Below are 15577 nucleotides of genomic sequence, written 5' to 3'. Positions count from 1 at the left end.
GTGTTCTCTGTTTACACTAATGTATATCTCTAAACCTCAGAGTGGAGACTCCTTTCCAAAACCAACTTCTGCTCTTATTCTTTGTCATCCAGGTCCATCCTAGCATTGGAGGAACATGTCCCTACACTCTTACTGCTGTCCTTATTCCACTCTTCCATTCAGGAAACCATCATGACTCTTGATGACAAGACACCAGTTCTGAAAACCCTGCTCAGAGTCCAATTCTCACCACAGTCTTACGATCTTACTCACCCAGTAATGTTTCCTAACAACCCGTCTAGAGCCCCACTGGGCTTAGGATGGCCCCTCGCAGCCTACTAAGTTTCTAGTGCCCCTCTTACCCTCCCTAAATGGACCAATTGCTAGACCATCTCCCAAATAAACAAGACTCTAAACAGATGTCTGCTTTTAATCATTTTGTTTTACACAATGGAAATCAAAGCTCATAGCTATGTTTGGACATGTCTTGGAGCTTTCTTTTCATGAATGGTACCCACATAACTGCTATACAAATGCTTGAGAATGGAACAGCAGGTATATGGACCCTTCTGGAAGCAGGGGGACTGACTCATGAAGTTTTTTTTCAAAGAATCAGGATGACTTCATAAGTACCCATCACTGATGGCATTCCACTGTTCCTTGACTCCTTAGAGTCACTTGGACATATTGTTGTCTACTGTCCAGTTAAGGTCAGTCACTAACCACTCATTCTTATTAAATTATATTGCTTGACAAACAGGCTTCTTGATACTCAGTAAGTACAGGATTTCTAATAAAAATATTCTTAGGAGACAGACATTCAACCAATGGTCATGTAGGATTATTTCCAAAGAAAAGGAAGATCAGAATTTGGTAACATTATGTATTTTTCTGCCTTTAATAATTAATTATGTCACTTATTTGTGTGAACTTCAGCAACATTTTACTTTCCATCTCTAGATGGCCAAGTATGAGATGGGGAAAAATATGAACTTGATTTAGCAATATTTGTGTAGTCCTGACCTCTGTTCTAGGTAGACAGTGAACAATGAAAGCAAATATGTTTTCTTAAAATGCTTCCTGTACTTGTTCTGAAGAGTAATGGACAACAGAAATTACTTCCTTACATTTGAGTTTTTCTCTGTTTCTTGTCACTTAGCCCCCTTGGTCCAGCTGTTACATCTGGAACTGCAGAAATGTTTCTCCCTGATAACTGACAATTCATTTCTCAATATTGGGTGGCTGCTGACATCATCATAAGCAGTGTAATTATAGACAAGAGTCTTTGTCGCCATGAACTTTAATGTTTAGCTTTCACTTGACAGATGTTAGTTTGAAGATGCTCAGCTTCAGTCATGTCAGGCATGCGCAGTGTTCATCACATAGTGCTGCACACAAAGGGTATGCATACATGGAGTTGCCACTGTTGTTATCAGACATGGTCTTGAGGTCCATAAGCACTGTAGTCACTCTGTCCTATGGATATCTAGTATTTCCTTAAAATGAGCTGAACGAAAGTTAAATGTCATAGTGACTGCCTTCCAAATATTGAGCACACAGAGAACAGTGATGTCATCTTGGATGGGAACAATTATGAACCCAGTAAATATTTTAATAGGTGGTTCATTCTTATTAAACTTTCAGTTAATTCAAGGCTGGTTTAAAAAATCTTATGTGCGTTTTCCCTTTTATTAACTAATTTTTTTCATTTATTTTACATCCTGACCACAGTTTCCCCTTCTTTCTCTCCTCTAAACCCCCCAACCTCCTCCCTGCCACCCCCTCATCTACTCCTTCTCTGTTTCTGTTCAGAAAGGGGCAGGCCTCCAATGGGTGTCAACAAAGCATGGCATGTCAAGTTGAGACAGAACTAAACTCCTCCCTTTGTACTGAAGTTGGGTGAGGCAACCCAGTATGAGGAACAGGTTTCAAAAGCCAGCCCAAGCACTAGCGACAGACCCTCATCCCACTGCTAGGAGCACCCCAAGAAGACCAAGCTACACAACTGTCACACATGTGCAAAGGGCCCAGGTCCATCCCATACAGGCTCCCCAGCTGTTGGTCAAGAGTCTGTGAGGTCCTGTGAGCCCAGGTTAGTTGCTTCTGTGGGTTCCCTTGTAATGACCTTGAGCCCCTCTGGCTCCTACAATCTGTCCTCCCTCTCTTCAACAGGATTCCTGGAGCTTAGCCCAGTACTTGGTTATGGATCTCTGCATATATAAAGTTTTTTCCCCCTATTTTCTAGCTTTGCACTAAGGATAAAACTCTGTATTTGTTTAGATAGTTTCTTTATTTTAATTTCCTGTTCTAATTAACCTGTAGGAAACAAGCTTTCTAAGATGTCAATGGCAGAGTATTAAGACACACCTGCGTGCTGAATCTGCCTGTTTACTGCATGAAATTTTACTGGTGTCTAGTTTGGCTTAGCAGTAAAGAGTCCCTATACCTGTAAATAATGCTTTCAAAGAAAAAAATTAGGAGGTGTATATTATTTGTATGTTCGCCAGGAACAAGACATTAAAGCTGGTCATGATCGTATCTGCCTGTCATCTTATCACTAAGGAGGCTTAAGTGGGAGGAACTTGTTTAAGGCTATACTGGGCTACATAGGCTGTATCAAAACAAACAAACAAACAAGCAAGAGGAGAGATGGAGATGTAGCCTCGGTTGGTAGAGTTTTTGCCTAGCCTGCACAAACCTTGGCTTTGATCCCTATGTCTCCCCCGCCCCCCCCCATATTGAAGCTCAACCCTATGGAGTTGGATGCAGGAAGAATATTAGAAGTTCAAGGTCATTCTAAGATAACAGCAGTTTTCAGGTCAGCCTGGGGTAGCCTACAAAAGACCCTGTGTCAAAATGAACAATGAACAATCAAAACAGAGCAATGAGTTGAATACCAGTTAATACACCAAGGTTGTGATCTAACAAGATTGTGATGTTCTTTAATTTCAGCAAGACCTTAGCCAGGGTCTGAGGATCGTAACCCTTGCACTTCTGTGCCCCTCTCCTATGTAGAGTTCCCAGGGCATTTTTGCAAAGGAGCATTTCTGCAGGACGTGGTAAAGAAGGATACAAAGATGATATGTATTCAGATTCACCTATGGCTCCCTTCTTCTGGTCACTGTTATGTAGGCCTAACCAAGATGTTGGCAGACCATAGCCAGATGTGTGCCTACAAAAAGAGCCACAATTCCAGGGGGATCGTTCATTCCAGAAATTTAGATGGCAGCATCAAACACAGCAGGGGATCCTGGCAAGTCTCAGTTGAAGCTCTCACAGACACTTAAGGCTCTGCAGGTGCCAGCTAGGCGTGGTGGTACAAGCCTAGAGGCAGGCGCAGGTGGGTCTCTGTGAGTTTGAGGCTAGCCTGGTTTACAGAGTGAGTCCCAGGACAGTCAGAAATACACAGAGAAATCCTGTCTCAAAAAACAAACACACTAAAAAGGTTCTGCAAATGCAAAGGCCAGCAGATGTCTGGGAGCCCTCACATCGATTCTAACTCTCTTTCCCCTGTCAATTCTAACAGCGTACAAGTGCCAGCCGATGATTGGAAAATGATCCGCCCTCTCCTTAGTACCAGGGAACTTTTGTTTTACTACCAGACCCCCATTCCTGTCAGTCATATCTCATTTTCAGTATAAACTGCTTTTCTATCCGTTTTTCTTCCCAGGGGCAGGGGGAGCTTACAAGTCACTCCTGAGCATTCTCAACTCACAGAAGAAGAGAACCGAAACACTTTTCTTTATAACATTTAGCTTGAGAAGCATGATTCTCCTCTTTTTTTTAATGAACAATTAGACTGGTCTGTAAGGGAGATGCCACGAGCACCAGCTACACAGCAGTCATGCGCGTTCACAGACCAACCGCCAGATAATACCTAATACCACCGGTGCCTGAGGCCCCCAAATTGTCACTCCCAGCTGCTTTTATCTTTTGTTGGCCTTTGCTTTTTTTTTTAAACTTTTTTTGGGGGGACAGATTGCCTTCCAAAGGAGGTCCAAATGACAGCGCACAGTCCAGTTTGGTCAGGCTTCCTACTTGGTATTTGAATGTATGATATCATTTTCCAGGGAAGACATTCAAAGAGGCGCTTCTCTGGTTTTATTCTAGGCAGCCACTTGGTAGTGCAAGCAGGTGGGTGCAGACTTCGGTGTTAGTGGACTGTACTGAAGTCAAGTGTGTCTGCCTGTGTGTAAATACACAGGCCCAGAGACATGTTTTTTTCAGCCTGTGAAAGATAGAGTGTAGAAACAAACTATAATAAATCAGGGACTGATTTAATTCTCACCTAATGAGAAGTTGAAATGGCCACGCATAGTTTATGCAGAGATCTGATGGTTTTTCTGGAGAAGCCCAGATGTGCTAAGCACTACATGGTTATTTCTGGCTTTTCCATGAATATTCAATGAACACTGAAGGGAGTTCCTTAAAAGTTCCATACTCACTCATCTCTGCAAACAGCTGTCTTCTCTCTGCCATGGTATTTCCTCTTTTCCCACTATCTTCAATCATTCTGTGGACAAAATTGTGATAACACGTTAGTCTCCCACTAAGCAGGCAAACAACCATTTCTATGGAAGCACATTGAATATACTTGTGCCACTGACAAAAATCTTTCGTTGAACTTGTTTATTTGAAAGTATGGTGTGCTGGGAAGATGACTCAGTAGTAAAGGCCCTGTAGATAGGAAGACCAGAGTTTGGATCCTCGGAGCCTAAGTGAAGACAGGACAGGCCTGGCTTGCTGCTTCTATTCCCATTACTTGGGAAATAGAGACAGGGGATTCCTGAAGCAAGACAGTCGATCTCAACTTAGGGCCTCCCTACAGATGACTTAACACGCATAAACCACACAAAAGTATATCCTTTATTCTTTTACACATTTATAAATGAAAAACATCATTCATTTAGACTACCATGCACATTTCCCATGTTATATAGTTGTTGAAAGGGAGATAAATGTTTTTATTTCCTAACATGTGGGGAATCATGGAGTTGGCCCGGTGTCGTCCCCTGAGAGGCATGTGTCGTAGGTTTTTCAGGTTAGAGTCTGTGGCACCTGGGGCGCTCCCTGTGTGCCTTTCAGTTTCCGAGACACTAAGGCACTCCCTCAGGCAGTGAAGTGTTCAGGGTTCCTGTGTATCTCTGCATTCCCTAGAAGTCAGCGAAGCATACAGAAGCTTGACTGGACAATCAGTCTTAGACATTAACCTTGTGTACCCTGTATGGGTTTTACACATTGTGTCCTGGCAACTACAATCGTATTCTTCCTGGCAGCCACCAGTATATTCTATTTCTGATAAGGGTATAAGAAGTCTGATTGCTTGCAATAAACTTGTCTCAGCTTCAGGCTTACAGTGACCCCTCTGGCGCAGCCCGATTGACGTCACCTCTGACTGTAACCAGGTAACCCAGCTTGGTACTTCCGTGCTGGCGCTTATACTAACATAAACGTTACTAAGTAGCATGTGACCCAAATACTATAGCCAAATACAGCCATTGCGGTGGTTTGAATGAGAATGTCCCCATCGGCACATATATTTGAATACTTGATCTCTAGTTAGGGGAACTTGGGGGTAGGGATAGTAGGTGTGGCCTTGTTGGAGGAGGTGTGCTGTGTCACTGGGTGTGTGGGGGTTTTGAAGTTTCAAAAGCCCACAGCATTCTGGATTAGCTTTCTCTCTCTCTGCCTCCTACTTGTGGATCAGATGTAAGCTCTCGGCCACTGCTGTGGTGTCAAGCCTGCCTGCCTGCTTCCTGCCTCACGAGCTTGATCCTCACTCCCTAGAACTCTGAGCCCAAGTAAATGTTTTCTTTTATAAGTTTCCTTGGTCATTTCATTTCTAAGTTTCCACAGCAATGGAAAAGCAACTAAAAGAGCCACTTATTTAACTGTAGGTGCCTTACTTCATATCGAGTACCTCTTACAATTCTAAGAATACCTATTTAGATCGGAGACCAAATTTCTTGGTCTTCCACGCAGCAGAGGAAGACTCGGGGACTTTGTGAATGAAGGCTGTGGAAACCCAGAGCTGCAGGCTCTCTCCTTCTGCTTGTCCCGTGGATAGCCACAACCTCAGTTTAGAAGTAGGGATTTTCTATTGTTAATTCTTAAGTGTAACTTACAAAACTTTCCTGTACGTAATTATTGGAGCAAGCAGTTGGGTTCACATTTCTTCAATCATGCCATTATCTCCCATAGACCATTTTTAAAAAATCCAATAAAATACAAACAACTAAAACAGAAAATAAACAATTGGGCTTGAGGAAGAAGATAGTGAGAGAGTTAACAGAAGCATGATTTAGTAACAGGGATAGCTTTATGATAAATACTGAGAGTTTATGAGTCGAGCTTGATCTTATTATAACTGGTTAAACTTTAGAAGGACGAACTGATGTCTCACATATGCTAGACTAGTGCTCTTCCATTGAGCTACACCCTCAGATAGTTTACCCATTTTTGAAACAGAGACTTGCTAAATTGCCCAGGCTGATCTTCATTTCCCAGTGATTCAGCTTCCTGAGTAGCTGGGATCACAGGTCTACACCACCACAGCTAGCTTTAATTAAACCATTAGTGGCTGTACACCGAAAGGCGCACACCTTCCTTTTGATTCTCAGGCACAGTGGACATACGGCATGCCTGTGTGGATCGCTGACTTTCCTTTGGATGGGTCCTGCCCTTTCGAAAAAGGGCTTTGTTCATGTCTCCCTAACTGGTAGTCAGTCTCAGGGCTAAGTTACTCTGAAATGAACCCCCACTCTATGATGGCCTCGATTCCGAGCCTCTGTAGTGCACAGAGCCTTCCTCTTGATGATGTGTCTGCTCTCCATAGCTTTGTCTGGGACCGTCTATCCTCCGGGAGGTGTACGGGGTGAAACAGCTGCTGAATCACAGCTCCTCCTTGCAGCCTGCTTACTCCGCAGTGAACGTGGTACAGGAGCAGGTGATCTGGGGAAGACGTTCTCCTGTCTGACTCACATCCCCTCTCCTTCACTGCAGAGGAAGCGAGGAGGTAACACCTGACATCCACAAAGTCATCGGCATAGAGCCTCGCGCTTTTTATTTCAAGGGCTCAGAAACAGACGGGAAGCAGTGGGAGAGACAGGGAACAGAGCCTGCGGTGCAGTCCTGCAGCGGCGTGTGTGTTGGGGTCAGGATGGAATGAGCCATTAGAGTAAGCATGAAGGAATGCAGGCTGGGACTGACTGAGCAGATCTGTGAGGTTAGGCGTGGCATCCGAGGTCATCGCTCTGGCTGCGTGGACCACTCACGCCGACATGTCCCATTTCAAAGTTAGCTGTGCATTTCTGAAGGCAGTTGAGGATAGAAACCTCACCCATTTAAGACTCTTCACAGGTGGCAGTGTTTATTGCAGAAACGAATAGGGAATGCCAAAAAGTAGAAAGAGGCAAGAAAAGCATTAGCTATGTTTTCTTTACATAAAATGGACTTTCAAATTATGCTTCACAATCTGATTCGGAAAAGTGAAATTCCAACTGTACTCATTTCAGAGGTTCATTATTCGAAAAATGAGAAAACAAAATTATTTATGTTTATCAAAATCCAGGGCTATGAAATTTTTTTAATCAAAATCATGTCTCATGAAGTACAAGTTGAAAAGCTGCAAATTCCATGAGTGTCAATCTGGTTTGTTCATCACCACTTTTGTTGTTGTTGTTATTTATTAATTCATGCATAAAAGAACCATAAGCTACACAATAATTATTAATTTGCACTTTGGAGTAAAGCTTATAACTTATGAGGGAAAACTCCTCAGCATTAAATCTTAGGAGTCATAGAAAATACAGTATCAGATAAAAAGGAAAAGGATGGAGCCAGGTGGTGGCGCACACCTTTAATCCCAGCACTTGGGAGGCAGAGACAGGTGGATCTCTGTGAGTTCGAGACCAGCCTGGGCTACAAGAGTTAGTTCCAGGACAGCCTCAAAGCCACAGAAAAACCCTGTCTCAAGAAAAAAAAAGGAAAACAATGTGCTTCTCATTATCTCCAGAGTTCCTGGGAAGTATCAAGCCAAATTAAACTGATAACCTTCACTTTTTTCACTCATTACAGCCAAGGGGCTTGCTATCTAGCTTCAGTGGATGGTGTGTGGGATTCTCTCTCTCTGGTACTGTCTTCCTTGATAACTCTCCACATTATCCTTTGAGACAGGCTCCCACATGGAACCTAGAGCTGGCCTGTGGGTTTAGAACGGTGGCCAGTGAGCTCTGGAGATTCTTGTGTCTGCCTTTCCAGTGCTGGAGACATAGGTGCCACCACCACGCCCAGCTGTCCTACATCAATCAGGCCTTCAGGGGATCTCAGGCCTTCATGTAGCAAGCACTTCATGTACTGGTTGGACCATCTCCCCCGCCCTTCAACGGGGACAGCTCTTGAAGTGTGTTCAAGAATTAGAAAAGCGAGGACAACGATCGTGGACTCTGTGACTTGCAGTCTAACTTGTCCACAACATTTTGTCACCTTAGAAACAGAACAGCAAGGGCCTTGATACACTGACTACTTCTATAGGCTTACAGTTTTGCTTGTAAAGTGACGGAACTTGGGGAAGGATCTCTAGTTTTCGCATATTTTAGTAAAACAACAGTTGTCCAAAGTCATATTGTGGAGGTGAAGGGACAGTATTATTGTTTGTCACAAGGTGTGGCTCACCTACACATCTCATTTGCCCAATTTACATCTCTCCTTGTAGATGGGGCACTCGCCAACTTAAGCTCTCACGTTAGCGCTGCTAACACGGCAGGAAAGAACAGTGGCGAATGAATGATGGGCTCCTTCTGCTATCTCCTGATTAAAATGCAGCTCCCAGGACTGTACAGAGCGCCTGCTGTCTTTACTCACTAACCCCAGCCAGTTATTTAAGAAATATTCATAAAGTCGGAGCTCCAATGTGCATCTCATTCTGCTTCCTGAGTGCGTACGGTGTGAGCGGCCATCTCATACTCCTATCACCATGTCTTCCAATCATGATAGACAACCTCTCCCCTGCAAACCATGAGTCCCAACACAACCCCCTTCCTTAAAAAAAGAAACATTTGAAAAGGACTTGTAAGTTGCCACAGATTTCATAGTCTCCCAAGATCCAAAATTTAAAAAGACATGACCTTATGGAGCTCTGTACTTTCTAAGAACTCAGCTTAGAGATGGAAAACATTTTTCCCTAGTATTTACAGCTTAGTATAATGTATACCACATGAAAGCATGAGCTGGTAGAAGTAGTGGCTTATTTATGAGATCTGAGAATGACATCAAAGAAAGGGGGATTCTGGCATAGGCGGATAAAGAAGAAGCAGCACTTTTTTTTTAAATATGGAGGAGTACAGGAAAAGTAACTACACTTAGAAGGAATCATAGAAAGCATATAGATTTTGAGAGGGTATCGCCCACTGGGGAACTGGGAATTAGCCAGCATCTCGGTGTGCAAGTGTTAGTGGAGATGTGGAGAAATGAAACAACGCCAAATTTGGAAAGTCCCATGTCTAGACCACTGGGGGACCTTCTTCCCACAGGAGCAAGCCAGGGTACCACGCAGGGTGTAAGCAGAGAGTTCATACACAGAGATTGTATTTTGGTGAGATGACTCTATAAGGTTAAGTGTCAGAAAGACTGAGTTGGCAGGAGATTAGGTGTGGGAGCCCGTGGTTACAGGAAGTGTAATTGGAGTCTTCGAACAAGACTGGTAAGTACACAGTTATCCAATGCAGGCTTCACCTTGGTGCCTGTGCTGGATAGTCTCATGTCAAGTTGACACAAGCTAGAGTTATCTGGAGGGAAGGAACCTCAGTTAAAAAAATGCTCCCATAAGATGTGGCTGTAAGGCATTTTCTTGATTAGTGATTGATGGGAGAGGGTCTAGCCCATTGTGTGTGGTGCCATCCTTGGGTGGGTGGTCCTGGGTTCTACAAGAAAGCAGGCTGAACATGCCATGGGGAGCAAGCCAGGAAGCAGCATCCTCCACAGCCTCTGTATCAGCTCCTGCCTCCAGGTTCCTGTCCTGTTTGAGTTCCTGTCCTGACTTCCTTTGGTGATGAACTTTGATGTGGAAGTTCCTCTCCAACTTGCTTTTTGATAAGATATTTTCATTGCAGCAATAGAAACCCTAACTAAGACAGTGCCCATCGACATGAACAGATAAGAAAAATGTGCCATATATAAATGATGGAGTGTTAATCATCCACAAGGAAGATTATATTAGGTCATTTACAAGTGAATGGATGAATTGGAGACGCATTAAGCAAAAGAAATCGACTTAGAAGGACAAATACTGTATGTTTTCTCTCAGATGTGGAATTTAGACTTTTGTCTTTAAAGACATGAAAATAGAAAGGAAATAATGGAAGTTTGTAGGAGGGACAAGATTGGGCACTGGAGGTTAAATATTGTCAAAGGATATTATATATAGGCATGGTGGGTCAAAATGAAACCTTTTTAATTAAACTAATCGATGCTAATCATTATTTTTTTTTGGTTTTTACGAGACAGGGTTTCTCTGTATTGTTTCAGAGGCTATCGGTCCAGCCCAGCCTTGAACTCACAGAGATCCGCCTGCCTCTGCCTCCCGAGTGCTGGGATTAAAGGGCTAATTATTTTTTTAACGATAAGGAAACTACAATGTGTTAAGAAGGGCCCCAACTGTCTGTGTCTGTGGGGAGCTTCTTTGTAATGAAGCATCAAACAGCTTGGGGCCCGGTGAGAAATGAAGAATAAATCCGTAGAGGCTATATAAGGAGAAGAACTGCAAAATGCTGTTTTCTAGGCAAGACGCAGCCTGTGCGTACATGGTCTCACGGCAATTCTGGATGCCTGAACTGGCTGGGACTGCAGAAGACTCTGCCTTCCAACAGCCAATCATAGAGGGGCTCAAGGGGCTATACATTTCCCTGCTGATCTATTGGCAACTGGTGGATCCTTGGGGGAAGGACAGCCAAACAGTGAGCCAAGCATGTGCCAATGGCCAGTTCCAAACCTACGGTCACGCAGATGGCCCTGGCTAAAACCAATGGGTCACCAAACAAAAAGACAGGGATGAGGCACAGGGCCTTATGGAAAGAAGGGGGTGACAGGGGTGGGAGGGAGACTCAAGAGGAGAGTGGGTGAGAGTAAGCAGAATGTACTCTAAACGTGCACAAAACTATCAAAGAGCAAAATTCATTGAAAAAAGTGTAAAAATAACACACGAGGATGCAGAATGTTGGAAGAAACATGAATGATATTTTAGAATAGTGGGAATACGTTCACATTGAACCACCATACCCTCAAGCTGTTTCTGGAGTGGCATTGCTTTAATTCAACACCATCCACAATGTTTAGTTTATTGCACATGATATATAAGAAGTTTGAGAGGATCCAATTAAACTGGTGGTGTCTTATACTTGCATAACTTGCTTAAAAATCGCAACTTTGAGAGTAGTCGGGAGCATTATGGCTCCTGGGTTATAACCAAGCAGCTTGAGACTCAGGCAGGCAAAGTTAAACAGTACAGTTTTCTCTCGGGGTATACATCAACTCCATTTATATTTTGATTTTAATTTTTAAATTCTTAGACTTGCATGGTTCCAACTGCCAGTAACAGCATTCTTGGTGTTTCTGCATGATGCAGATTAAGATGTCCTGAAATGGGTAAGCCGAAACCAATGTAATAAGACGGGGCGACTTAACGGAGAAGAGCCCCAGACCTCTCAAATGCTGGGAAGTGCCTTGGTGTGTCATTTCTTAATGGCTGCCTCCTGTTTGAAAGTACTGTTATACTGGAATTAACTGTGGAGAGTAAAACAGTCCCGGGCATCCAGGTTTATGTAACCCCAGACGCATGTAAACATGACAGATCACACACGAATTCACATTCACAATTAGAAAGCTGCATGAGCTGCCGCGTTTAAACAACTGTCTGGCTCGCCTCTGCTTTTGCTCCACTTTAGTAAGCGCTTGCAGACGGTGTGTTTAATATGGTGACACCCTACCAACAGATTATTTCCTTCTCTTTTGCTCCAGGTGGGCAAAAAAAGTCCTGGGGTCAGCCATCCCTCCTTACTGCAATTCAGGAGTTAATAACAGAGAAGCCCACTGCTGGTTCCCTTCTACTTTCACTGGCTTATTGGCAACACCCCCTGCCACTTTTGTTATGACGGAAGGCTTCTCATACGGCCTTTGTAGATCTACATTCTAGTTATAACCTTTGCCAATATAAAAAAAGTAGTCAGAAATTTTTCTTAGTCCAAGTGTAATTGTGTTTGCTTTTTCTCCCTAGGCCTTTATCTACAGGAGCCTGTGGCAATAGGAAAATACTGCAGTTAATATAACTGTTTGTTTGTTAGATCTGTCTATCTATCTATCTATCTATCTATCTATCTATCTATCTATCTATCATCTATCTATCTATCTCTATCATCTATTACCTTCTATCATTCATCCATTAAATAGCTATTTGTCTGCAATGTGTTATCTATTTTCTATCACCTAAATTATAACTATTATCTATTTCTCTATAATTTGTCCATCCATCTACATCTCTCCCTCCCTCCCTCCCTCCCTCCCTCCATCTCTCCCTCTCTCCCTCCATTTTTCCCTTCCTCCCTCCTTTCCTCTCTATGTATCTATCTACTTAGGAGGGCCAGATATACTCCTTTAGTATAATGGTCAGCCAGCAATTTGTTCTCTCTGAAGTATCCAACGTAGTGCTTCTCAACTCTGCTGCCCGTCAGTCAACCCCAGAGACCTTATCTGCAGTACCAATCCTTTGTCTATGGAATGTGGACATGAGGACCACTCGAGCCTTTCAGATGTACCCTAGTTGGTTAGGATACACAGCTAGAGCTTGAAACAGACATTTACACACTTCACTTGCATAAAAGCATCTAAGCCCCACTTGGAACCGTAAGATACTAGAAGCAGGACAAAATCCACATGGCTCTGTTCTTACTCTGTTTGCAGCTAGCTGAAAACACAGAGATAAGTCACTACCCTTAAGCTCTATTCGGACCACCTTGAATTTCAAGAAAGGCCAGGGCTCCTGCTGCAGAGCCCACACCCCCTATACGAGGACAACTGTTCATAGAGCAAGGATGTACCTCAGCCAATAATGGGCTAACAGTTCCTTGGGTCACTTTGTGAGATAGACAAGGGCTGAGACAATGATGGGTGGGACCATGCTTTGGCCAGGCTGCATAGCTGTGAGTTTTAAATTTATCTTTACCTTTCTTTTCGCTTATTCTTTGTGTCTTCCACATCATGCATCTGGATCCCACTCATTTTCCCGTCCCTGTGTATCTCCCCTCTGCTCTCGTCATGGAAGCTGTAGTGTGGCACAGTCAGTAACGGAGTCATGCAGTAAACTCTAGTCCATGTCTTTACTTGCAAGTGCTCATTGTAGAGTCATTGGTCTGGTTCGGGCCTCTGGTTTCTGCTACAGTATCAATACTGACCCTTCACTGGGACTCCTCCTGGATATCCTGTTGTTGCCCTGTGTCATGGGGATCTGGCAGCTTTGGGTCTGCAGGACTGGCCCCCTTCTTGTGCTCCAGCAGATTATAGATTGGGTGGATGGTGAGTTGGGCCTGTTTCTAGGAGTGGGTAGTTGCAGGGTTGGTCAGCCTGCCTGCTTTCCCTCGTTATTACCACCAGGGGGAGCTCTCCAGCACTGCCTGGGCTAGTTCACTCCTTGAAGTGGTGAGTAACTGGGCAGGGCCAGCTCTGCTGTCACGCACTCCGGGTCAGCTCATATTTTTTTTCTTTTGGTTTACACCTAAACCTCATTTCAGTCCCCTAAAAAATAGACTTGGAGTTACTTGAGCCTGTTATAAGTTCCTTTTCCCAGTGTAGCGCCCTGCATAAATCTCTGTCTGATTTTCACTATTGCTAGTCTGTTTAATTGGCCAGTTGGGGACAGTTATTGAGTATATCCCGCCGGGACTACTGGAGCCTGAGCTTTCACCTTAAAAACCCTGGTAACAGGTTGAATTAGAAATATGATGCTAGCTGAATTCGAGTATGAACTTATTTGTATACTAGAGTGGCATTCTTAGGTTACTTTGCAATCTATTTTTGTACTTCATAAGAGTTGGTGAAATGTACCTTGAGCCAATGAAGAAGATAATTAATTCCTTTGGGGGATGTAACCATGCGTAAACATATACATATATTGACACAGGCACCTAAAGAGGCAGGCTTTACAAACTAGAAAATGCCATTTAAAAGCAAGAATAAAATGCCATTTTTATTCTAGAAAGTGCTACTCTCCATCTTTCTTTTGAGTCAGGAAGGGACCTTCGGTACTCAGGGTGCACAAGATGTTTCAGGAGAGCTTTTGTTTGGTTTCATTGAATTTTATTTGGCAAGAGAGGACGCCTGTTCCATTTACTAGCACAGGCTGTCGAGCAGGGCTGGGTACAGATTGGCACCGGTCAAAAGGAAGTTTTTGGAACAGTAAAGAAAACTCAGACTCTTCCTTGTGAAATTCAGTTTCCAGAATGTTTCTGAAGGACCTTAGAGCCCTGGGTGAGGTTAACAGAAGGGGATTTAAGGCTCTGAAGGGGAGGTGACTATAAGGAAGATGTCCTGTGACATGCGGCTGCAGGTCTGGCATTGGGATCTTAGATCCTTTTCAGATGACATGAACCTTGGACAGTGACTGCGGTCTGTGTCTATGTTTCTCACGAGTGAAGACATCATAGGAATCAGCCTATTTTGTCCTGATGGATGGACATTTCCTTGTCTTTCTTGTGGGGCTGCTGACTATTTTGAAATATCTATGTGTTTGTTTATTTTATTGCCAGGGCCATGCTACGAAGCTCAGGCTGAGCTCAAGCTTGCTGTTCTCAAACCATCGTCCTTTGAGGGTTGGGATTACAGACCTGTGCCAACAGACCCTGCTCTCTGCTTCCACATCTAAAGAGAAGTTCAGCACAGGGAACTGGGCCCAGTGGTTTTCAGAGGGTAGGCGACCACCTTCAAGTTATGCTCACAGCACGGACTGCTCACTCTTCACCCTCTGTGCAGGAACTAGGATAAATGACCTTCAACTTACCTTCTCCTTTCTCAACTGAGTGTTTAATGTCCCTACTCTTAAACATACCTCTGGTTACTTTTCCCAAACATCTAGTAAATAAAAATAAACAAATTAGATTATTTTTCATTGGTCTAGCAATAAGCCAATTTTAAATTTTGCAATAGAATTTTTAACTCCATTTATCTCACCATAATGGGAATGTATTATATTTATACATAATCTAGAAGTAAAATATTCTGAAAAGCTTTAAGAACTATGATTCTATTTTTTTCAAGTGACTAGGCTAAATTTAGTTTTCTGGCAAAGTGGCTGCAGCAGAGCCAATGAATTTAGCTGGAGATGTTATACAATCTTGTCTCTAATTTCTCTTAAGACTTGATCCTTTTAATGAAATGACAAAAGATACAGACTCCCACCCCACTACAATGTTCATACCCACAGACAACTGAAACAGATCATTTTATGGACTGCTTTAGGGTGAGAACGCCAGGATTCGGTGAGGATTAAGGCTACGTTTTTATTTTATGTGAGCACTGACTAGCTATGAAACGGTACGGCCAGCTCTGCTGAACC

At 43.3% G+C, this 15577-nt stretch overlaps 1 protein-coding gene across 26 annotated transcripts in view; it reads right to left on the bottom strand.

The window, feature by feature from the left end:
- Window positions 1–15577, bottom strand: part of Dtna (dystrobrevin alpha) — a 346019-nt gene that overhangs the window by 117357 nt on the left and 213085 nt on the right. For all 26 annotated transcript variants that reach the window (XM_040757910.1, XM_040757911.1, XM_040757914.1 and 23 more), the window contains one exon: window positions 4425–4492. In XM_040757910.1, coding sequence (XP_040613844.1) covers window positions 4425–4491 — 67 coding nt within the window. In that variant the 5' untranslated portion in view covers window position 4492. The remainder of the gene's footprint in view (window positions 1–4424; window positions 4493–15577) is intronic.

The sequence above is a fragment of the Mesocricetus auratus genome, unplaced genomic scaffold (genome assembly GCF_017639785.1).
Source record: "Mesocricetus auratus isolate SY011 unplaced genomic scaffold, BCM_Maur_2.0 Super-Scaffold_100015, whole genome shotgun sequence".
Taxonomy (NCBI): Eukaryota; Metazoa; Chordata; class Mammalia; order Rodentia; family Cricetidae; genus Mesocricetus; species Mesocricetus auratus.
Note: the sequence above shows the minus strand (reverse complement) of the source record. Positions and strands in the feature narration are given on the sequence as shown.